This window comes from Microcebus murinus, chromosome 3 (assembly GCF_040939455.1).
Source record: "Microcebus murinus isolate Inina chromosome 3, M.murinus_Inina_mat1.0, whole genome shotgun sequence".
Classification (NCBI taxonomy): Eukaryota; Metazoa; Chordata; class Mammalia; order Primates; family Cheirogaleidae; genus Microcebus; species Microcebus murinus.
The window spans coordinates 60034780-60059684 of record NC_134106.1 but is presented as its reverse complement, the minus strand read 5'-3'; the positions used below and the strand labels follow the sequence as shown (position 1 = coordinate 60059684).

The window sequence follows — 24905 nt, the reverse complement described above, 5'->3', positions numbered from 1 at the left end:
TTTTTTTTAAAGTGAAATTGTCCTTGAGCCTTGGTGTGGGAGCTTGAGTACCTTACCATCAGTCTTTAGATTCACTTAAAAGTTTGTTGTGCATGCTTATACACTATATAGCACTATGAGGTACTTACATATAGAGATTTAATTTTTGCCCCCATGAATGTGGAGCAGATGAACAGAACAGTCAATAAATTTGAACCAATAAAGAGGTGTGATGGTATCAGAGGGAAAGGAAAGTGGGCCTTGTGCTTTTGGATTGCAGAATGAGTAGATTTCATTAAAGAAAAGCATCTTGGTGAAGATGCTACCCCCCCAAGAAGAAATGAGGTTTAATTCCTTATGTAATTTTTTTTCCCTTTCCTGTTGTTTAATTTTGTTTTGTTCAACATTTACCTTCATTATCTCCTTTTATTCTTGTTAAATCCCTATAAGTCAATTGATAGTTTCCTTTTTTAAATTGAGGAAATTGAGGCCAAAGTAAATTGTGACTTACTCATTGTGAGGTTGCATAGCAAATCAGTTTTAGCACTGAGACTAGACTAGATTCTAGCTCTTACTTGATATTTTTTCTTTCTCTTTTGATGTCTAGGTTTAATTGACATGCATTATTCATGTTATAATCTATTATGATTACTTGTGGGTTTGGCTTTTCCATTCATTATCTTATTTTTCACGTAATTTCTCCTCTTTTCTCAGCATATTTCTGTATTCTGATTGTGTGCTAATTTGTGTGCCCTTCAGAAGTTAGATGGCAAGCCATTTAATTTATCTTGTATGCCAAGTTTTGGTTTTAACTACTGAAACTTAGTTTTATATGTAAACTAACATGTATCTTAGAAGACAAAGTCAAGTTATCAAAGTCATATTCCTACATTCTTATTTTCCCTATAGAGTCTCATGGCTCAGGATGTACCCGTAAAGGCAGATACAGGATTAGTGCCACCTGTTTCTCTTCTCTCCTATCGATGCTCGTGGGCTTTGTCACAGCCTTGATGGTATATCTTTACAGTTTATTAATCCCATGGCTAAAATACCAGAACTAGATCTTTTGGAGCATATGTTTTTTGTTTGTTTGTTTGTTTTGTATCTCTAACTTTGAAGCTAGAACTTTTAGAAAAACCAAACGCTCAAGTAGTAAAAGTGAATGTTGTTGCTCTTAATAGCTTTCTTTGAATTTTTTTGTGATAATCTTATATTTGCAGGTACCTGGGGCCCAAGATTTGGTGGATTTCTCTCCTGTTTATCGATGTCTACACATATATTCTGTGCTGGTGAGTTTTTATCTGGCTCTGACTAATGAGATATATATTAAATTCAAAATTCTGCTTTCTCATTTTTGGTAGTTTTTATGTATTTTTAAGAGTGTGGAATGAGAAACTATTTTTTTAGGCAGTATTATTTATAAATAATAGTATATTTTTCTTGCTTCTTGAATCTTTTGTTTATGTCTGTTGTGTAATGTGCTATAGTTAGTGACATTTCTATCAGTTGTCAACAAATTAACTTATAACTAGAAATACTCACATGTTCAGATTTCTATTTTTAATTTAATAATGTACTTATTTAAATAACAACAGCCCATATTACACATTAAAATAGTATTTGTGAAAATGTTCATATTTTCAATATCTGATGACTATTATTCCTTTTGTCGTATAAAGCATATGGAAAAAAGAACCTCGCTGGGGGGTGGGGAATATTGTGGGTATTAATTATATTCCAAAAAAGGGCTCCTTTCTCCATCTTGGTAGTATACCCACATGAAGACACACAGATATACACAAAGTGAATAAAATATTAAACTCTAGTATCAACAAACATAAATTGGTTAGAGAAGCCCATTCGTGATATTTTTATAGCAAGTTCTGTGAAGCTTATATCAGGTTGTTTTTAATATATTCAAGTGTGTCTTATTGTCCACTCTGTTCCCATTTTCGTTCTTCATATATTTAAGATAGTGTCACTTAATCCAGACAATGGAGACTGTGGAGAAAATAAACCATAGCTCTTTCATTCCTTTCCATTTGAATACTTGTTATCTACTTCTTCACTCTTCGTTCTCTCATCTTCTGTTTATATGACTACTCTGAATCTGTATCTTTTTTTCCCCAAAGATTCTATTTCCAAACAATAACTCTGTATCTTACTGGACCTTTTGACTTTGACTTTGTTGATCATTTTTGCTTTATAACTCTTGACCTCTTTGTCTTCTGTTACAATATGTTTTTCTTCTTCTTTACTAGCCTTTTTGATAGTTATTGCCTATTTTAATCTTTGTAAGCTTTGCTTCTTCTTAGTGTCCCTCATTGTTCCCAGGGTTCTACCCATGTCCCACTTCTCTTTGTCTCCTACCTTTCTCGAATGATATAATCTACTGTCATGATTTGAAATTCTAATGACTTCCAAATTTATGTCTTCACTCCTCTGCTTTCCCCTAAGCTTCAAACTTGTGTATATAATTGTCTACTGAATCTAACCTTTTGGAAATTACACAGGCAGCACAAACGCTGTATGTTTCAAAATGAACTCATTATCTCTTGCCCCCACATCTGAATTTCCAGTGATCCCAGGTAATAACAATATCACTTATCTAGACATGAGCCAGAAATCTAAAATTCTTGCTTTTTTTCTCAATACCATATCCAGATCTCCAAATCTTTTAAATGTTATCTCCTAATTATAGTTTTACTCTATCTCTTCTTCCTTATCCTAAAATTATTGCCCTAGTTTAGATTCTCCTCAGAATTATTGAAAACATTCTCCTTCATTGTTCTATCTACCATATATCTTAAAGTCTTAACTCAATTCTCACTATGGTCATAGTAATCTATCTAATACACAAATCTGACATATGTTATCTGCTTAAAATTCTCCAATTGATCACCTGTAAAATATAGAAATATAGAAGAAAATATAGTAAATAGAAGTATAGAAAGTCTTCCATAATCTGCCATCCATATTACCTGCTACTTACCACCTTGCTTTGATGATGCTAAAATGCTTCCAATTCTTTGAATGTACCTTGCCTCTTATCCTTTCCTTATCCTATCCTTTCCAGTCCTTCTGCCTGAATTACTACTTCCGTTTCTTTTTATTTTACTTTACTTTTTAATTTACTTCCATTTATTTTTATTTTCTTATTTATCTTATACTTGTGTCTTGCAGCATATTTTCCTTATGTTTCAGGTTGAGCTCAGTGGACCCACTTTTTCATAGTATTATGGGATCCAGTGCATATTTATATTAGTGCTTACTGTATTATATCATGATATGCTAAATGTTTTCTTTTTCCTCAATAGATTGTAAGCTCTTTTAGGGCAGGTATCATATTTGTTTTTTTTTTTAAGCCCCAACCCTTAGCACTTAGTATTAGTATATACTGTTCAATAAATGTTTTTGATTTTGAAAGATAACTACCCTCCTTTAGACCTGCAAATGAATCCAGTTTTCTAGTCTCAGGCAGTGTTATACAATATCAAGGCTAGGACTTATACAAGGGAAAACAGTTCTATTGGTATCCAACGGAAGGATCATAACATAAGTAACAAAAAGTTCTAATATTTTGTCATTTACAATAGTGTTTATCTGAACTTTTGGCCTGGAGGATAACAAGGCACACTTTGAATAAACATGGCAATATTTATTATTTTTAGTGAAACCGACCTTCCATTCACCCCCCTTTTATGGCTGTGCTGCTTATAAATTCCCAAAGGATTATTTGAAAAATCCTACTTATATCTGCCAGCCTTATCAGCAGGGCAGGAGTTCACGTATTGTAACAGGAGGTCAGATTTCGGTCATGGTCTTATAGATGGGGCCAAGCACCTGTAAATTCTTCCTTTGGTGACTAAAGTGAAGTACAATATCAAACAGGCAGTGAGACTTTTCTAGGAAGTGCTGAACTTTGGCAGGAAGGGCAAACTTTGACAGGGGGAGGGGAGGGAAGAAAGTGAACAAAGGTCAGATAGTGGTTAATTGAGACTTGGTCCTTGATATAATAATGCAATGGAAATGTGAAGGGAAAGGTAGGTGTATTTTATGGAATTGTTTTAAACAATTTATATGGTTAAATTTTCACATACACTTTAGGTATGGGCAGGATATAAGACATCACTTTATAGTCATTAAAGAAAAAATAGTTTTAAAAGGGAAAACAACATAAACTAAAAATTTTACTATTAAGGAAATGATTAATAATAATAATCTGAGGTTCTTGTACATAGTGTAGTGGTAGTTAAAATGATGGATGGACTATGTGTCCAATGAAGACAGAAACTAGTCTGTCTTATAGATATTTTAAAAACTTAATTGACTCAGTATTGTCTGCCATGTTTATGGGCCCCAATCCTCAAACCCAAATCAATTTGGACAAAGGTTTGCATGTACTTTAAGCTATTTTATATACTAGAATATCTGAGTCTTTTGCAGGTTTACTCTTTACCCTTCTATCACTGTAAGGATGTATTTACACCCCATAATAAACAGCTTGGGTGTCATTAAAAGATACTGAAGGGGCAAACCTGTAAATACATCCATGCCCCTAGTTTGTGGGTCTCATTTATGATCTTACCTTCTTGTGATATCTTGGTTTCTAGCTAACTATATCACTTCTCATTAACAGTTTAAATCCCTAGATTTAAAAAATAATTGACAAAATGTAGACCTTTGATTTATGTACTTTTGTGCATAATATTTTCTTATAATAATATTTTGTGCATAATAATTTGTTATAATAAAAAAATCTATTTTAAAGATTTCTGACATCTTGGGTCCAGAGATAGCAATTATAGCAATGTACAGATTTTTTAATAAGCAGCAACCCCCCACTAATACATGAGTCATATGAAATTCCATTTTATCTAATAATCCTCTAATCACTAAAGGAGACTGTACAATAACCTAAGAGATAAGGGAATGCAGAATGTCATTGTACAGTGAATTCTTTATTATAAAAGCTCCAGCAAGTGCAGTATTTCTCTTAAATTTTCTTAGGCAAGAGGCCTCTGAGAATTTGATGAAAGCCGTGAAACCTTTCACCAGACAAAATGTGTATGTTATTTGTGTGTTATATGTACTGTGTGTGTTATTTGGCTTCGAATTTCGGAGGCTTCCCTAACTTCCACAATCTTATGCATAGACCCAGAAAGAATCCCTAATCTAAAGGGAAGTACAAGCTGAGTCAGGTTTCAGGTATCTATTGACTATAGGCCAATGCCTCAGAATAGCTTACTCTAATTCCATTGAGTATCCCCTTTAAAAGCCTGCTACAAACTTCCCACCACCTTGTCTTTTTTTTAGATTTGGAAGCCTTGGGAAAATCTAAATTTGAAAGCATATTTCAAAGTGACCTTATTTCTATGTAATAAATCTTTATTCCCTAAGCAGCCCTTATACATGACAAGCTGATGGCCTGTTTTTCTGTTAGGAATAAGTTTATCTCAGCAGCTAAACTAATAGTTTTGTCCCTTGAATTATTCTACTTAAAAGGATTCAGAGCAGAGATTTAGAAATAATAATGAGAACCATTAGTAATTTATGTCCCAGATCATAATTTATTGTATTATATTTCAGAATATTTTTCTTCTTACTTGCTTTAGTAATGTCTCTTATTAAGGACGTGGCTATAATTAGGAAAAGTGAACCAGCAGCAGAGCTAGAATTTACCTACAGTCTCTTTACAGTCCTTCATGGCTATCAGAGGGGTGGGGGTTGGATGATGTAGGGTGGGCAGGAATCTTCCTGGAACATGTTTTCTCCCACTCTAATCTGAAGATTTCTACTGGTATGGTCTGCACTGGAGGCTGGAAGAAGCTACAAAAACTGTGGTCATGTAACTACAGATAATGACAAAGATTTGGAAAGTGGAAAAAAGGAACAGACATAAGTAGCTCTAAGTGACATGTTTCTGAGGTGTTAAGGGAATTTCTTAATGAAATTATTAATACTAAAAGAACTTTGATAGCAATTGACTGTTATATTAAAGCACTTGGGAAATAAATAATTAAAGAGTCAAATACTACTGGAGTTTTCAATTAAAGACAAATGATTAGTTTTAGCATTCTCAATGATAGACTGCAAGATCCCTTTGAATAGTAGTAGTTGAGGGTTCTTGTTTATATACATTTATAATAATATCATCTTGGATTTTATACAACACTTTGCTCTGCAGTCTCATAGTGTTTTACAAATTTGACTACATTAAATAAGTGACTTTAGATTTGGGGAAACTGCCTCAGTAGGTAGAAATTACCTCACTCTGAATCATGTCATGAAATAATTCCTTTGTTGACACCAAAGTGAAGATTTTAGGGTTTTCATTCTTATATTTTTATCAGAAAGCACTGTTGTGATTTAATAACCAAGTAAGTTTAGCAGCAAGAATTGGAACATAGACTTAAAGCAAATCTGAAGGATTGGGTGCATTTTTGATAGTTAATTTGATTTGTTTAAAATAATGAGGTATTTTTTTAAAAAATAGAGCAACATTTCTGTTTTATCTTGATATTAAAATAATTGATTGGCAGATGAAAAAAAGATACACATCAGCCTCACAGGATTTTTGCCAGTGCTTCTCATCAACCATTGATATGGCAGTGAAAGCTAATAAGCAAATAGAGCTGTAACTGGCTTTTAAAGTTTTTCTTAAAATTGACATATTTCCTGTAGCCTAGGTTTTTGTTTCAGAACTATCCTGATCCTATTTTAAATATTAGAATGGTTGATTTGTATTTATTTTACATAATTATAGTAAAAATCTATTATTTGAACTCTTTTAGTTTTTCACAGAGACCCTTGGAGTTAACATTTAAATTGGTTTGGGTATAAGCACAAGCAGTGCCCTTTACTATTGGTATGCTAGAAATTAAGACAAATGAGAAGTACCCACAGCAAAATTCTAGGTGATTAGAGCTGGTGAATAAGTTTGTTTGCATTTGATATTTCCAAAGATGGCATTACAGAGAGAAAAGAACAATACTTTATTTTACCAGTGATGAGAAATTAGAAATTGTGAATATAAAATTCCAGCATTGCCAAAGACATATCATCTGATGATCTATATCTTCTGGAAGTTGTTTCTAGAGCTGTACTTCTAGGGAACACTAGTCTCATCAATTGATGCGTTAAAAAAATAAAAGGGGGGAGACCTCCTATTTCAAATGTGGAAACCCTTTTTACAGTTCATATTATTAATAGTATACTCAAGTATATTATGAACAGATCTACAAAAAAAAAATATGTTAAACTTTAAGCCGGCATGTCCTTATATACTGAAATATACAGAGATGATCAGGATACTTTCTGCTCTTAATAAATTTATAATTTAGTGGATCTAAAGATAAGCTACTTTGGAAAAAGGACCTAAGGAGGGCTTTTTTTTTTTAACCTGTCATGTTTATTTGAAATATGTAAATATTCATTGGGAAATAAGAAAAGAACATTGAGCTTTTAATGGAAAAACTTTCCTGAGAACAGTAATTTGAAATGTGTAAGTGCCATTTTCAAATATTTTGGGATATCATTGGTTTCAGAGAAGAATTCTAATGCTTATATACTTAAAATTTTTAAGAATTTCAAGTGATTTTAGTATTTCAGGAGCTGGTATTTAGACCCTCATCCTTTGGTCCTTTTTATAATTATTGTTTTGTTTTCATCTTAAATGGACTTTATTTACCTCTCAAAATATTCATGTGCTATTCGAAACTATCTAAGACGTATGCAAATTGCACCTTAAAGGAGCCAACTTACATTGTTAGAAAAGAGCTGGAAACTTTCTGATTTGTTTCCATGGTGATTTTGAGTACTTCTGGGCAATAAGAACATATTTAAAGTATTTTCTCTAGAGATATTTTTTTAATGTGGAAAGTTTTACCCTGAAATATTTGGTAACTTATAGTTCATCTCTGACACTTAGCAGGTTGTCTCATCACTCTCCTGCCATATCTCACTGCCTCCTAGTTTCACTGACCTACTGGTGCCTGGTGAGGTTAGATAGGCATAAACACTACATAGATCATAGTAAAAAAACTGAGGGTGAGATACTTTGTGCACTGCATAGATAAGGACTCAGGAAAAGCCATTTATAGTGATAACTTTCCTGCATTATGGGCTAATGGGCCTGGGTTTGTAGTAGCTGTAATCTAACTTTTTATAATTGTCATATTGCTCTTTTAACCCGGTGACCTTATTACTCATGGGCATACATATCATTTGGCCTTGAATGAAACAAGAGGAAAAAAATGGAGTGAGTATTTTTTTTTTTTTTTAATTTCTTGACATGGTTGTATTTGTTTTTCAAGATGATTACTTTGGGAAGATTGAACTTCTCAAGTGTGCTCACCTTTTTTTCAATAATACCTCACATAAACAACTTTAGACACTACAATAATATGATGACTTCTTTTTAAGCTCTGACAAAGTGAAGAAGAAACAATTCATTTCCCATATAACACCCAGTAATCCTTCTAAATACAATTTTAATCTTATCAAGACTGTGCTTAAACACTTTAGTTTCTCATTGCTCTCAGAATAAAGTAAATTTATTTGTATGTGTTGTATTGCCTTTCATATTCTATCCTTGGCTTAACTCTCTCACCTCATTTCCAGTTGCTCTTTTCCTCCTGCCTGCTCACATTCTATGCTCCAGATGCACCCTGTGCTTTCACAGTGATGCCTTTGCACAGGCAGTTCTTTCCTGGAACATGCTTCTCTCTTTCTTTTTCTTGATGACGCTTCTAAATTATGCCAAATTTCTCCAATTCCTCACATCTCTGGATTTGGCATTTATAACTTACTTTCTCTTATCTCAGATGTTCAGTCAGATCTCTTTTACATTTTTCTTCCTTTTCCTATTGCCACATTTTCCCCCCACAACCTGTTTTGGTTATAACTGCCAGGTTTATTTATTTTTAAATTTGTCTCTGAATAAGATCCCTTAAAAGAGATACAGCATTACTTACGTAGTTAGTATTCTGATCTGGAACTGCATCACTTGAATCTAATTTATGAGGAAATAACACAGATAGCCCAAATGGGTGACATTCTATTTAAAGAGAAAGAGAGAAAAAGAAAAAAAGAAGACGATTTATTTATTTATTTATTTCGGCATATTATGGAAGTACAAATTTTAAGGTTTCAAAAAATGCCCCCCACAAGTCTGAGTTTCCAGCATGACCATCCCCCAGATGGTGCACATCTCACTCATTATGTATGTATATACCCGCCCCCTCCCCCTCCCACCTGCCCAATACCCTATTACTGTAGTACCTATGTGTCTACTTAGGTGCTGCTCAGTTAATACCAGTTTGCTGGTGAGTATATGTAGTGCTTGTTTTTCCATTCATGGGATACTTCACTTAGTAGTATGGGTTCCAGCTCTAACCAGGAAAATACAAGATGTGCTATATCACCGTTGTTTCTTAGAGCTGAATAGTACTCCATGGTATACATATACCACATTTTATTAATCCATTCTTGGATTGATGAGCACTTGGGCTGTTTCCACAGCCTTGCAATTATGAATTGTGCTGCTATAAACATTCGAGTGTAGGTGTCTTTTTTGTAGAGTGTCAATGGATCTTTTGGGTAGATGCCCAGCAATGGGATTGCTGGATCAAATGGTAGATCCACTTATATCGCTTTAAGGTATTTCCATATTGCTTTCCACAGAGGTTGAACTAGTTTGCACTCCCACCAGCAGTGTAGGAGTGTTCCTCTCTCTCTGCATCCACGCCAGCATTTATTGTTTGGAGACTTTTTGATAAAGGCCATTCTCACTGGAGTTAAGTGACATCTCATTGTGGTTTTGATTCGCATTTCCCTGATGATTAGAGATGTTGAGCATTTTTTCATATGTTTGTTGGCCATTCTTCTGTCTTCTTTAGAAAAGTTTCTGTTCAAGTCCTTTGCCCACTTTTATTTATTTTTTATTTATTTTTTTTTTTTGGAGACAGAGTCTCACTTTGGTGCCCAGGCTAGACTGAGTGCCATGGTGTCAGCCTAGCTCACAGCAACCTCAAACTCCTGGGCTCAAGCAATCCTACTGCCTCAGCCTCCCGAGTAGCTGGGACTACAGGCATGTGCCACCATGCCCGGCTAATTTTTTCTATATATATTAGTTGGCCAATTAATTTCTTTCTATTTATAGTAGAGGCACGGTCTCACTCTTGCTCAGGCTGGTTTCGAACACCTGACCTTGAGCAATCCTCCCGCCTTGGCCTCCCAGAGTGCTAGGATTACAGGCGTAAGCCACCACGCCCGGCCATTTGCCCACTTTTAAATAGGGTTATTTGATTTTTTCTTGCTGATTTTTGTGAGTTCTAAGTATATTCTAGTTATCAGCCCCTTATCAGATGTGTAGGATGCAAAAATTTTCTCCCATTCTGTAGGTTGTCTGTTTACTTTCATAACTGTTTCTTTGGCTGTGCAGAAGCTTTTTAGTTTGATCATGTCCTATTTATTTATTTTTGTTGGTGCTGTGATTGCCAAAAAGAAGATGTTTTAAAAAAATGTCAGTCATAAAAGATAAGGAAAAGCAAAGGAATTTTTTTTCAGATTAAAGGAAGCTAAAGAGACATGACAAAAAAGTTCAGTGCATTGTCCTAGACCAGGGATTCACAAACATTTTTTAAATTTAAGTCCTGATAGTAAATATTTTAGGCTTTTTGGGCCGTCAGGTCTCTCTCTTGTCAACCACTCAACTATACTGTTATAGCTCAAAAGCATCCAGATACAATAAATAAATGAATTAGTGTGATTGTATTCCAATAAAACTTTATTTACATAATAGGTAATGGGATGAGTTTGAACCAAGGGCCATGGTTTGCTGATCCCGTTCTAGATGGAATCCTCTACTTGAGGAAAAATATACTATGAAGGGAATTTTTGGGTCCATTGACAAAATTGGAATATGAACAGTTGATTAAGAGAAAACTAAATTTTCTGAAATTTTAACTGTTCTGTGGTTATATAAGCAGTTATCCTTATTCTCAGGAAATGTACAATGAAGTATTTAGAAGTAAAGAGATATGATGTATGTAACATACTTTCAAATGGTTAAGAAAGAAATGTATGTAGAATATGATTTGTATTGAGCAAATGATACAGCACATGTAGCAAAATATTAATAGTAGGTGAATCTGGGTAAACGGTACTTTTTTTTGTACTATTCTTATACTTTTTCTATAAGTTGAAGTTATATCCAAATAAAAAATTAAAAGGGTATGTGTTGTAGATGCAAATTTATATGTATATACATAGCCCATAGGAAAGGAAAAAAATATAAAAAATTTTATAGCTCTTTTATACTCTCTTGATAGATAGATACATACAACAAAAAGAGAAATTAACCCAAATATGAGTTAAAAATAAAAATCTGTGATTGCTGTAACAAGGGAAGCCAGCAGACATCATCTTTGGCCTAATCCAAATGCACTTAGTTACCAAGAGGCTGTAGTCTAGGGGCCAGAGGTTTTAGTGTGTTTTAAAAATGATGTTGGGAGCCACATTTTCCAGACTGCAAAACACAGGGTACCTTGTTTAGTCAGCACAGTTTAGGTCAAATGTGGTTATGAAAAACAGATGAATTCTGGTGATCAAGTTGTACTTTGACAAATATCCCATTGTTTGAACATGCAGTAATTTCTGAAAAATGTGAAGCAGCCTGGACTGCAGAGATTGAGTTCTCTCTTCTCGACTCCCTTGCCTGCTCACAAAGGTCTTGTCATCGTGGGGAGTAGAAACAACAGGGCAGAAGAAGTATGTTAGATGCTCCCCTCCCCATTCTTTTTTTCCTTCTTTTTGCTCTAGTGGCAAATCAAGCAGTTTTGGGCAGGCTGTTTTGTCAGCTGGAGGTCTTGCACTACTCTGGGCTTTGGGGGTGGCTTTTATGCTTCAGTTTAGCGGATAGTGGTGTTTTGTAGTGATTTAGGTACTTGAATTTATCCCATTGATAAAAAAAAACTGGTACTTGAACTTAGTGAGACATTGTTGTATGTATTTCACTGGCTATTCTGATTGTGACCCTAGTGTCATTATTTCAGCCAGTGCCTATTCCCACCTCAGGAGGCTCATCCATGGAGTTCTGTTTCTATAACTTAAGAACTATGGTAATTACATAGCAGGCTAATGATGGTTGGAGCAGAGAACTATACATAGAGCTAAATCCTGTTTGTTTGATGGATGATGTTTCCATTTATATGCTTGTGTTATACTATTTTTGTTGCTTTAGGATTTTGTCTCACTTCATTTACTTTGTTCATTCATCTATTCAGTAAATATTTATTGCACATTTATAGTATGCAGAGCACGTGGTCCCATCCTTCTGACTTAGGGCAAAATGTCTGTTCTGTATGGTTTAGACTTGTGCTGTCCAGTGTGATAGCCAGTAGGCACATGTGGCTTTTGATCACTTGAAACATGAGTAGTCTGAATTGAGATATGCTGTTAGTGTAAGATACAAACCAGATTTCAAAGACTCACTACCAAAAAAGGAATGCAAAATATTTCATTAATAATTTTTATATTGATTGTCTATTAAAATAATATTTTGGATACACTGAGTTACATAAAACATATTATTAAGTTTAATATAACCTGTTTTTTAATTTTTTTTACTGTGATTACTAGAAAATCTAGTAATCACATATGTGATTGCATATGTGGCTCATATTTGTGGCTTGCATTAGATTTCTGTTGAATATTGCTGCTCATCAGATATGAATCAATATATATGAACTCTGAATATGTTTTCCCATCTCTCTTATAGTGAAGAAATTTCTTGGTCACTTCCAGTGTTAGTATGTTTAATATTTCCATAAAAGAATGTCAGCTATGATTACTAAGCCCTCTTTTAATTTTCTTTCAATTTTGTTGATGGTCAATACATCTCAAAAATATTGTCAGTTCTTGTCAATTTGGTATACCATTTCTTAATAAATTTAGAACATTTATGGGTGTCTCTGGGCAACCACATTTATTAATAAAAGGATGGCATTTATAAAAGTGATGAATACTACCTAGAAATATTAATGTTGGTATCTACATCAATTCTGCTAGAATTTTTATATAAGCTACTAAAACCTTAAGAAAAATCTCCATTGTTTTTTTAACCATTCTAGGTATAGGGAAGTGGTAGTTGCATGATATAATGGGCTGTGAAATATGAACAAAATAAGAATTTATCCATAATCTTAAACATTTGGTCATTTATGAAATTTAGGTAAGTACAAAATTATGCAGTGCATATTTAACACTAATTTATAAAGAATACCTTTTGTTCCTTAAATATACAATACTTTCTTCTCTGAGAAGAATGGGCTGGGGACAAAAATTTCGGGGGCTGCTGGGCTGTGTCTTTTGGAAATGATGTTTCCTTCAAGGCTGCCAAGATATTTTTTGCAGTGCCCTACAGATGGCTACATTTTCTAGAAGGTTGAAGCTAAGTCTTCAATGTATACAAAACAATGTATATATGCTAGTGTTGAACCTCTACAAACAATTGTAACAATTTTAACATCATCTGTCATCATAATCCCATGGTTTAGATTTAGTTTATCTTTTTTAGGTGTATCATTTGTGATATTAGTGGCATGTGTGAATCTGGGAAATTTTAAAAATCTCTCTAAAGTCTCAAGCATGGAATAGATACTTTTAGGGGCATAGGGTGTTAGTAACTTGAGGTCCCAGCAGTCATAAGTCTTAATGAAGAAGTAGGTTAAAGGAGGGAAGAAACAACTCTTGCTATAGAGATGCTTAAGCAAGATATAGAAGCATGATTTTTACTAAGAATCATATACATCTGGACAAGGCCAGCTTCATAATGGAAAGCCAGAATGAGTACAAAAAACAACATTCTGTTTTCCTTTTTATTCTTTTTTGTTACCTATCTCTGAAATGTTTTTGCAATGGGTTTGTTGGGAAAAAAGAATAGTCAGTCTAAGAATACTGAATTTTTACTCTGTCTTCTTGAACATTGAGGGGAGACAAAGAAGTATGAGATATATTCTTACATTTAAGAAAAATTGATCTAGATAAGACATGAAATGATTACCAATATGTATGGAAGTTTCTTAATTTGGTAAAGGGCATCTGTGAAAAATCCACAGCAAAGATCAGACTTAGTGACTAAATTTTAGAAGTATTCCCAATAAATTCAAGAAAACAAAGACAAATGCTAGGACAAAGATGCCCACTATCACCCATCATGTTCATTATTCCCAACATCTTATGCTGAGAAAAATAAAATTAAAAAAGGAAAGAAGATAGGTAGATTGAAAATACGGTACAACATACGCAGTAGCATTTCTCTTAATTATATCCATCAAAATAGTACAATCGAAAATAAATAAACCTTTTAATAGGCTATATAGATATTAACATAAAAAATGTGCAAGGCCTTTGTGATAAAAATTTCAAAATTCTGTTAAAGGATTTAAACAAAGTGCTGAATAACTGGAGAGAGATAACTTAATAAATAGGCTGTACAATTGTTCCTTATAAAATTGTCAATTTCTCCTCTATTTAATTTGTAAAATCAATGAATTTAAATAAAAATTCCAATAGGAAGTTTGTGGTAACTTGACAGACCTTTTCCTGATTTATCCAAAGTTGCTGTGCTGTATAGGCTAGTGGCTTGTTGTCAAGACCTGAGGCCACATTGTGGTGGTCCATACCTCAAAGAAGCTCTCCTGTATTTCCACAGGGAAAAATTTATGAGGGTATTTATTTTGGCATTGTTTCTGGTAGCAAAGAGTGAAGGCAACCTAGGTATTCATCACTGTGGAAATGAATTAGTAAAATTGGTATTTACAATCTCCAAAATATGTATATCTAATATGTATCAAAAAATAAAAAAATATTTTTAGTAAGCAAGCTAAAAACTTAAAAATTTGTATTTATATATGATTAAATGCAATATGCAACATATACCAAGCATTTATAAATGCAGAAGAGTATTTAAATATAGTAATGTATATAGATTTCATAAATATGCTGGGGGAATCAAAGTAAGAAACAATATAATTAACAATACAATGGCATTTATATAAATGAAAACATTCATAAGATAATACTATATATATTTCAGAAACACATTTTTATATAAATAAATACCAAATGTTCATTTAAATGACACATCTAATATACAGTAAAGTGAGTACCTGTGTTGGTGAGGGAAGTGTGATTGGAAATAGGGCATGAAAGAGAAAAAATTTAAAAATACAATACTAAATGTTTCAACAATGTGTCTTGATCTGAGGGAATATTATAGAATCAATTCTTTGTATATGATGCTCCAATTAAAAGGTAATAAAATGCTCTAAACTATTTCTACTTAACTGTCACATTATTGGAGAAATCCCATCAGCATTTGTCAAAATGTTGCTACTGGTATTTTCCTATAACACCACCTTTACCCTGAAAATCTTGACAGAATTTCCATAAAACACTGTGAAAGATTTTTATATATTTCTTATCTTCTGTGCTACTTTAATACCAGTAATTATTTTTAAGGTCATTAATGTACCTATCAGGCCATGCAAAGTTGTTTCCCTTATCCATTTTGGAGAACCAAAGTGGAAAAGACTGGTGCATACAGCAAAGAGTATGTATACTTCTAACTATCCCTAATGTGAATTTTTAGTCACCATACGTTTTTTGTAGGTCATCCCAAGGAAAACAACAACTACACCAAAAAAACTAAGCAACTACTGCTTCAATACAACTATACTTTATTCATTTAACAAATATTTATTGAAGATATATTTTATTCTATACCTGTGGGATTCAAACTAAGTAGCACTCTAGACTCTGAAGAGGAGCATCAGAAGTTCCTTGCTTGAAAAGAAGAGTTCCTTGCTAAAAATTTCGGCATCTTTATAAATATGAATGACATTGAAGAAGTACTTATTAAGGAGTTTGTATTAAAATAGGGAAAGGTCAAACAAATCAGTAAGAAGGGAACAAACAACCACATTAAAAAGTGGGCAAAAGGCCACAGAAGTTTTTCAAAAGAAGATAGACAAATGGACAACAAACATATGAAGAAATGCTTGACATCACTAATCATCAGGGAAATATAAATTAAAAGTACAGTGAGATACTATCTTACCCCTGTCAGAATGGCCATTATTTAAAAAGTCAAAAAACAATAAATGCTGATGTAGATGCAGAGAGAAAGGAACACTTATACACTGTTGGTGGGACTGCAAATTAGTACAACCTCTATGGAAAACAGTATAGAGATTCCTTAAAGAGATAAATGTAGACTTGCTATTTAACCCAGCAATGCTACTACTGGGTATTTACCTAAAGGAAAATAAGTCATTTTATCAAAAACACACCTACACTTGAATGTTCATTGCAGTACAATTCACAGTTGGAAAGATGTGGAATCAACCTAAGTGCCCATCAATTCATGAGTGGATTAAGAAAATGTGGTGTGTGTGTGTGTGTGTGTGTGTGTGTATAGATACACAATATACACACACACACACATATGCATATACACACATGCACCATGGAGTACTTCTCAGCCACAAAAAGGAATGAGATAATGTCTTTTGCAGCAATCGGATGGAATTGGAGACCAATTATCCTAAGTGAAGTATCTCAGGAATGAAAAAACAAGCACCACATGTACTGTCTAATATTTGGGAGCTAATCAGTGGGCACACACAGGCACAAAGAGATGTAAAGGTCATTGGAAATAAAGAAGGGGGAGTAGTGAGGGGTAAAAACTTAACTATTGGGTACAATGAACACTATTCAGGTAATGGACACACCAAAAGCCCTGACTTAAGCATAATAAAAGGTATCCGTGTAACAAAAACATCTGTATGTATTCTTTTAATATTTTGAAATAAAATTTTGAAAAGGGAAAAAATAAATAAAATATGGAAAGAGATGTATGTGATACAATTACAAATTTGGTGTTTGTATTTTAAGCTTTTCATCTGTGATTAATGGGTGAAACACATTCCTTCACTAAAACAATTTTCATATAAGTTTCCTGAAACCACTTTAGGCCTGTTCATCTCCCCCAAAGTTTAGTGTGACTTGTCTTAAAAATGTGATTTGAGGGAGGGAGAGTTTCAGAAGGAAACCTTCATCCATTCCTGAAGGAAAGAAATCAAAAGCTACCTGTGTCAGGTTGCTGGAAGTAGAGTCTATGGCATTAGAACAAGAAAACCTGCATAGAAAAGGGCGGTATGTAACAAAAACATTTGTACTCCCTTAATATTTTGAATAATAAAGCTGAGAGAGAGAGAGAGAGAGAGAGAGAGAGAGAGAGAGAGAGAGAGGGAGAGAAGGGTAGGATAGTAGAAACAATGTGAGATAGTATCAGAAAAATTCATGTTGCTATCAATGATCTTTGTAACTTTGGCTTTCAGTTTCCTTACAGGGATAGAAATATACACTGTAAAGAGTTGTAGAGGAGAACGAATAGATAATGAGATTGTTTTTATGAAGTCCTAACTACCAGTAGGTCTACTTAGTACATAGTAGGTATAATGATTTCTCAATATATATTAATGCTTTATAATAAGAATTTCTTCTTAAGCATATGTAAAGTTGCCTCTTCTACTTCCTCAAACCTTAAATATAGCCCCTGCCTCTTCAAGAATTTTAGGTAAAGTTTATTTTTATGAAGTATATAGTTAAAATATAACATCTTTAAGAGAAATTTTTAGTACATGCTTTTAAACCTGAAGCATAGATTATTTCAGTTTTCCATTCCCTTTTTTCAACATAATTAAAAATACTTCTTTCCTGTGGCCTCTATGAAATATTCTTTATGAGCAGGATCCAGTTTAATTTTTAGTACTATATCTGCTCCTCAAACAGTTCTTGAAAGTAGAAAAAACTCAAATCTATGATCATTAACAGGAAGGATAATTTTTGTATTTTTTCTCCATTAGATAGTATTAGTTATTAGCCCTAAGGTATTTCATAGTCAACATCCCAAACTGCTGAATTCTTTCAATTTTAGGAGCTTTGAATTTTTCCACAGCACTTTCAACACACACTTGATCTCATTTGAGCCTCACTATACCAGTCTGACATAGACAAGTTTTATAGTGAGTGTCTTATATTGACTTGATGGTTGAGTGAATTGAGGCTCAGTGAGATTAATTGATCTGCTCAATGGATCACAAAACTAGAGATTGACAAAATTTGGGTAAGCCTGACCTTATGAGTCATATTTGAAACTTCCTTTTATTTTAACTATGACATCAGTGTTTCTTTTGCAGGAGCAAATGCTGTGCAGTTAGTAAAAATACTTTTTCCATAATGATATGTTCTGAAAGTATTACTAAAACATAAATACAGTGACATTGTTTTGCATTAATTCTGGCCTTTTAAGTTTGAGGAGAAAGAGCTGTTTATAAAAATTTTAAATAATGTTCTTGGTAGTTTCTGGAAAAACTACATTGAAAGTAATAGTCATGCCCTACCTTCGAATATTGGCAAAGACTTGGAAATCAGATATAAGGACCTGGAGAAAGTCACATAAACCACAGTGGTTTTGGCCTAGAAAAATGACTAGGTAGAAAGACGATGGGCAAAATATGTTTAACAGTTTACTCCAAAGATTGGGAATGATGCCTTCTGAGAGACTCTAATAATGTGTTAGTGTCGTCATACAAGGTCTCTTTGGGCCTGTCAGGGTTCTGCAACTGCCATGTAAAACTTCATCCTTGCTGGGAGAGTTCTCTAAAGTTCATCCTAAGGGTTTATTTTTAATTGGAAATTACCTTGTGCTCTCTGCTTTTCACTCTAGACCTGGCTTGGGAAAATGAGGAGGGGTGGGGCAGGTGCTAATACTGCTGTTTTAAAAGGATCACTGCCAGCCCTAAGTTAGGCAGAGCCAAACTCATTCTGGACTAGTCTTAGGGTAGATCATCCTTCCTTGAGTTGCCAAATAGCCCTTTATAATGCCAGGTTATTGTGCAGTTTGTTCCAGAATCAGGCTTCATTTGGGCCCTCCCATTCAGAAAAGAGCAAAAATTTCCCCTCTTTCCTAAAAGGCATAGCTTTATTACTTTCTTAAGGGAGACCATATATTTGGCTATTTCAAAAGACCTTTTGTTGAAACTTTCCACTGTGTAGGATATCTTCTGATGTCTGAAATTATCCCATATAGTTATCCTAGAATTGCAAACTTATTATTTGGCAGATAGCCAGCTACTGTGTCTGTAGTCACAAGTGGTAGATGACAGGATCAAAAGCATCAGTTATGGTCATCTTATTCCTACCAGAACAGTAAGTTCCTTTCCAGGTGCCAGTACTGTTAACTCTAATCCTGTCTAACTCTAAGCATAGCAGAGGAACTTCTTTTATTCTTACCCATCAGCTTCTAGGAAAGCACTTTTTCCCTCTCTTTGGGGCTGGGGAACCTGTGGCCTTGGGGACACATGTGGGCTGATGGATCCTTGAGTGCAGTCTTTTGACTGAATCCAAACTTTACAGAACAAATCCCTTTATTTTTTTATTTTTATTTGTAAGTTTATTTTTTATATCAGCATATTATGGGCGTACAAATGTTTAGGTTACGTATACTGCCCTTGCCCCACTCGAGTCAGAACTTTGTGTCCATCCCCCAGACAATGCACACCGTACCCATTAGGTGTGTATATGCTCATCCTCTTCTCCCCTCTCCCATCTATCTGCCTGACACCCTATGAATGTTATTACTGTATGTGCACTTACGTGTTAATCAGTTAAAACCAGTTTGATGGTGAGTACATGTGGTGCTTGTGTTTCCATACTTGTGATACTTCACTTAGTAGAATGGGTTCCAGCTCTATCCAGGATAATACAAGAGGTACTATAACACCATTTTTTTGTGGTTGAATAGAACTCTATGGTATACATATACCGCATCTTCTTAATCCACTCAGGTATTCATGGGCACTTGGGTTGTTTCCACATCTTTGCAATTGTGAATTGTGCTGCTATAAACATTCAAGTGCAGATGTCTTTTTTATAGAAGGTCTTTTGTTCTTTTGGGTAGATGCCCAGTAATAAGATTGCTGAATCAAATGGTAGTTCTACTTGTAGCTCTTTGAGGTATCTCCATATTGCTTTGCATTCGATTTGGGGGCTGCACTTGGGGATCTGCAGGGTCACACATGGCTTTGTGGCTGCAGGTTCCCCATTCCTGTTAGACGCTGTGATACTTCAATATAGATGCTTATATTATTTTTTATTTCTTTAAGAAAAGGGAACTAAGGAAATATCTCTATGTATTTTCTAAATGTCAATGTTCATTTTAAAAGAAAACAGAAAAGTTATTCACAATTTCACAACAATTTTGGTCTGTTTCCTTCCAGACATTGTTCTTTGGACACATTTAATTAACCTTTTGATAAAAATTTAGTTATACTAACTGTGTGCCTTTCTTTATAATTTACTTTTCCCTCTTTAACATATACCGTATCACAAATATTCATGTCAATAAATATAGACTTAACATTATTGTTTTTGTTTCTATTATGTGGGTTTACATAATCATGCAATGTTTTTGTAGATAATAATGATGATGATGTCTATCATTTATTGAGTAATTACTACATGCTAGATACCATATTATGTCATTTGCATACATTGTTGTATTTAATCCTCATAACAATCCTAACAAGTATATATTATGTCCATTTTGAAGGTAAGGCAATTTGGAGAGATTAAATAAACTGCGTAAGATCACATAGTTAAAGGTAAATCAGGGTTCTAATCCATACTGTTACAATCTAAATCCAAGTTCTTTCACCTGTTCACATTTTAAATATTTTTTTCTCTCTGATCTGATTATCACTTTAGGTAAAATTATTAAAGTGAATAAACTCTACAGATATCAAAAGGACAATAAAGGAATACTATGAGCACCACTACATGCACAAATGTGACAGCTTATTAGACATTGAACGATTCTTTGAACAGCACAAACTACCACAAATCACCCAATATGAAAAGGATTTAAATTTTTTTTTTTTTTTTGTAGACACAGGGTCTCCCTATGTTGCCCAGACTGGTCTTTAACTCCTGGCCTCAAGCGATCCTCCTGCCTCAGCCTCCAAAAGTACTGGGAGTACAGGCATGAGCCCCCATTCCTAGGTGAAATGGATAATTTGAATAGCATGGCGACTATGAAGGAAATTGAATTCATAATGTATAAACTTCCCCCTAAAATCTTCAGACTCAGATGGTTTCATTAGAGAATTCTGCCACACATGTATAGAAGAATTAATACCAATTTTATACAGTCTCTTACAGAAAATAGAGATGGAGGGAATGCTTTCCAATTCATTTATGAAGCTAGTTGTATTCTGACAGCAAAACCAGATAAAGAGTACAAAAAAGAAAACTACAGGTTAATATCCTTCATGAATATGGTTGCAATTTTTTAAACAAAATATTAAGTAAACTTCAGTAATATATAAAGAGAATATATGACCACATGAGGTTTATTTCAGTGATGTATAAAGGAGAAAAATCACATAATCATATCAATTGATGAAGAAAAAGCATTTGACAAAATCCAAAACCCATTCACAATTTTAGAAAAACAGTAACAACTTCTTCAACTGGATAGAGAACATACACAAAAAACTTACAGCTAACTTTATATTTAAGGGTGAAAGACCAAATAGTTTTTCTCTAAAATCACAAACAAAGCAAAGATGTGGTGCTCTCACCACTTTAATTCAACAGAGTGCTGAAAGTTCTAACCAGTGCAGATGGACAAGGAAAGGAAATAAAGGGCATACAGATTGGCATACACAACTATCTTGTTTGCAAATAACTTGATTATATTGAAAATCACAAAGAATCCAGGTAAAACTACCTAATACTAGTAAATGGGTATAACAAAGTGGCAGGATATAACATAAACCTACAAAAATCAATTGTATTCTTATATGCTAGCAATGAACATGTAGATAGCAAAATTAAAAATAGAATACTACTTGCTTAAAATTAGGCATAAATCTAAAAAAAAAATCTACAGGCTTTGTATGCTGAAAACTACAAAATGATTATGGATGAAATCAACAAAGATGTAAACAAATCGAGAAACATACTGGTTCATGGATTGAAAGAGTCAACATAGTAAAGATATCAATTTTTCCCACATTGATATCCAGATTTAATGAAATTCCTATCAAAATTCCAGCACAATTTTTGTAGATATAGAAAAGATTATTCTAAAATTTGTATAGAAAGGCAAAAGAACTAGAATGGCTAAAACATTTTTTAAAAAGAATAATGAGGCTGGGCACAGAGGCTCATGCTTGTAATCCTAGCACTCTGGGAGGCCGAGGTGGGCGGATCGTTTGAGCTCAGGAGTTCAAGACCAGCCTGAGCAAGAGTGAGACTCCATCTCTACTAAAAAAAATAGAAAGAAATTATCTGGATAACTTAAAATATATAGAAAAATTTAGCCGGGCATGGTGGTGCATGCCTGTAGTCCCAGGCTCATGCGTGTAGTACTTGGGAGACTGAGGTTGGAGGATTGCCTGAGCCCAGGAGTTTGAGGTTGCTGTGAGCTAGGCTGACGCCATAGCACTCACTCTAGCCAGGGCAACAGAGTGAGACTCTGTCTCAAAAAAAAAAAAGAATAATGAAGTGGGAGAAATCAACCTACCCAATTTCAAAACTTACTATATAGCTATAGTAATCAAGATGGTGTGATATTTGCAGAGGGATAGACTGATAGATGAATGGACAGAATAGGAAACCCAGAAATAGACCAACAAAAATATTTGACAAAAGTACAAAAGCAATTCAACAAACAGTGCCAGAATAAACAAACATAGACAAAAAACCTTCCAGCTAATTCTCACATTTATACAAATAGGTCATGGACTTAAATGCAAAACTATAAAAATTACAAAACTTTTAAGAAAACAGTAGAGAACAATCTTCAGAATCTAGGGGTAGGCAAGAGTTCTTAGACTTCACTCCAAAAGCACTTATTGTGAAAGAAAAAAACAGATAAGTTGGACCTCATCACATTAAACACTTTTGCTCTGCAAAAACGCTGGTAAGAAAATAAAAAGATAAGCTAGAGTTGGAGAAGATATTTCCGAACCACATATCCAACAAAGGCATATTATCTAGACTATATAAAGACTTTTTAAAACTCGACAGTAAAAAGCAAACAAACAATTAGGAAATGAGTAAAAAACATGAAGAAACAATTCTCCAAGGTAGATATGGTGATGGCAAATAAGCACATGAAAAGGTATTCAACATTGTTAGTCATTAGAAGAATTCAAATTAAAGCCACAGTGAATTATAACTGCACTCCTATCAGAATACTGACAACATCAAATGCTAGCGAGGATACTAGAGGGAATGTAAAATTGCAAAATGATATATAGTCACTCTAGAAAACAGTTTGGCAGTTTCTTAAAAAACCAAACATGTGACTTCCATATGATCTGGCAATTGCACTATTGCACTGAGTTTATTGCAGAGCGATGAAACTTAGTTCAGGCAGAAATCTATACATAAATGTTTATACCAGCTTTATTTATAATAGCCCTAAACTAGAAACAACACAGATGTCCTTTAACAGGTGAGTGGTTAAATAAACTCTGGTACATTTGTACCATAGAATACTACTCAGCAATATAAAGGAAAGAGCTATTGATACATGCAACAACCTGGATGAATGTCCAGAGATGTATGCTGAGTGAAATAAACCAATCACAAAAGATTACATACTATATAATTCCATTTATATATCATTCTTAAGATAACAGTCATCCATGTGGAGAGCAGATTAGTGCTTACTAGGAGTTAAGCAGGGAGTAGGGTTGGAGGTGAGTGGGTATGGACTATGTAAAGGCAACTTGAGAGAACCTTGTAGTTTTGGAAATTTGCATCTTAACTCTCAGTGAATGTCTGTCCTGGTTGTAACATTGTACATCTGCAATCCCCAGCACCTGGGCTATGGACTGATAACAGTCTAAGGTCTGTTAGGAACTGGGATGCACAACGGAGGTGACTGGCTGGTGGCTGAGTGAGGACATAAGCTCCACTCCTGTCAGATCAGCGGCACATTAGATTCTCATAAGAGCAAAGCCCCTACTGTAAACTGCCATGCAAGGATCTAGGTTGCATGCTCCTTATGAGAATCTAATGCCTGATGATCTGAGGTGGAGCTGAGGCTGTAATGCTAGTGGCTGCAAATACAGATTATCATTAGCAAAGAGGTTTGATTGCCCAATAAATGCAATGCACTGGGATCATCCTGAAACCAGCCCCTCCCACCCCCAACCCCTCCGTCAGTGGACAAATTGTCTTCCATGAAATCAGTCTCTGGTGGCAAAAAGGTTGGGGACTGTTGTTGTACTCAATATCGTATTCTAAGATGTTTACCATTAGGGAACTGGGTAAAGGGCACATGTGATCTGTCTCTATTATTTCTTATAACTGCATGTGCATGCATAATTTTATCATAATAAAAATTTAAATAATAATTGGTGATGAAGCAAATTTTATTCAATTTTTAGTTTCCTTTTTTCTCTCCACCACCTGTACTCATACATTATTTACCAAGTGTAGACCTAATTAATAGTTGTCCACTTTGTCTGTTTTTAGATATTCTGCCTATTTTTCTGAACATCTGAAGTTTAATATGACAGATTTATTTATTCTTAGCTCCCAAATTTGTCAGTTTCTGAACAGCATCTGTTGATGAGGAAAAATGGCATAGATTTATTTATATGAAATTTCCACAATCCTCACTTAACTATACAAAAGGCTATTTTGTGTGTGTATGTGTGGCAAACATGATTTTGTAGTGCAGGGAGCAACCATATGTCTTTAATAAAACATCCATTACGTACATTTATATATCATAAAAATAACATGTATAGCTTTTTTAGTTTATAAAGTACTTTGAG

The 24905-nt window shown here is 34.1% G+C and overlaps 1 protein-coding gene across 2 annotated transcripts in view; it reads left to right on the top strand.

Moving 5' to 3' along the window:
* Window positions 1–24905, top strand: part of EXOC6B (exocyst complex component 6B) — a 563942-nt gene that overhangs the window by 258720 nt on the left and 280317 nt on the right. For both annotated transcript variants that reach the window (XM_012750057.2, XM_012750059.2), the window contains one exon: window positions 1200–1268. In XM_012750057.2, the coding sequence (XP_012605511.1) occupies window positions 1200–1268 (69 nt within the window). The remainder of the gene's footprint in view (window positions 1–1199; window positions 1269–24905) is intronic.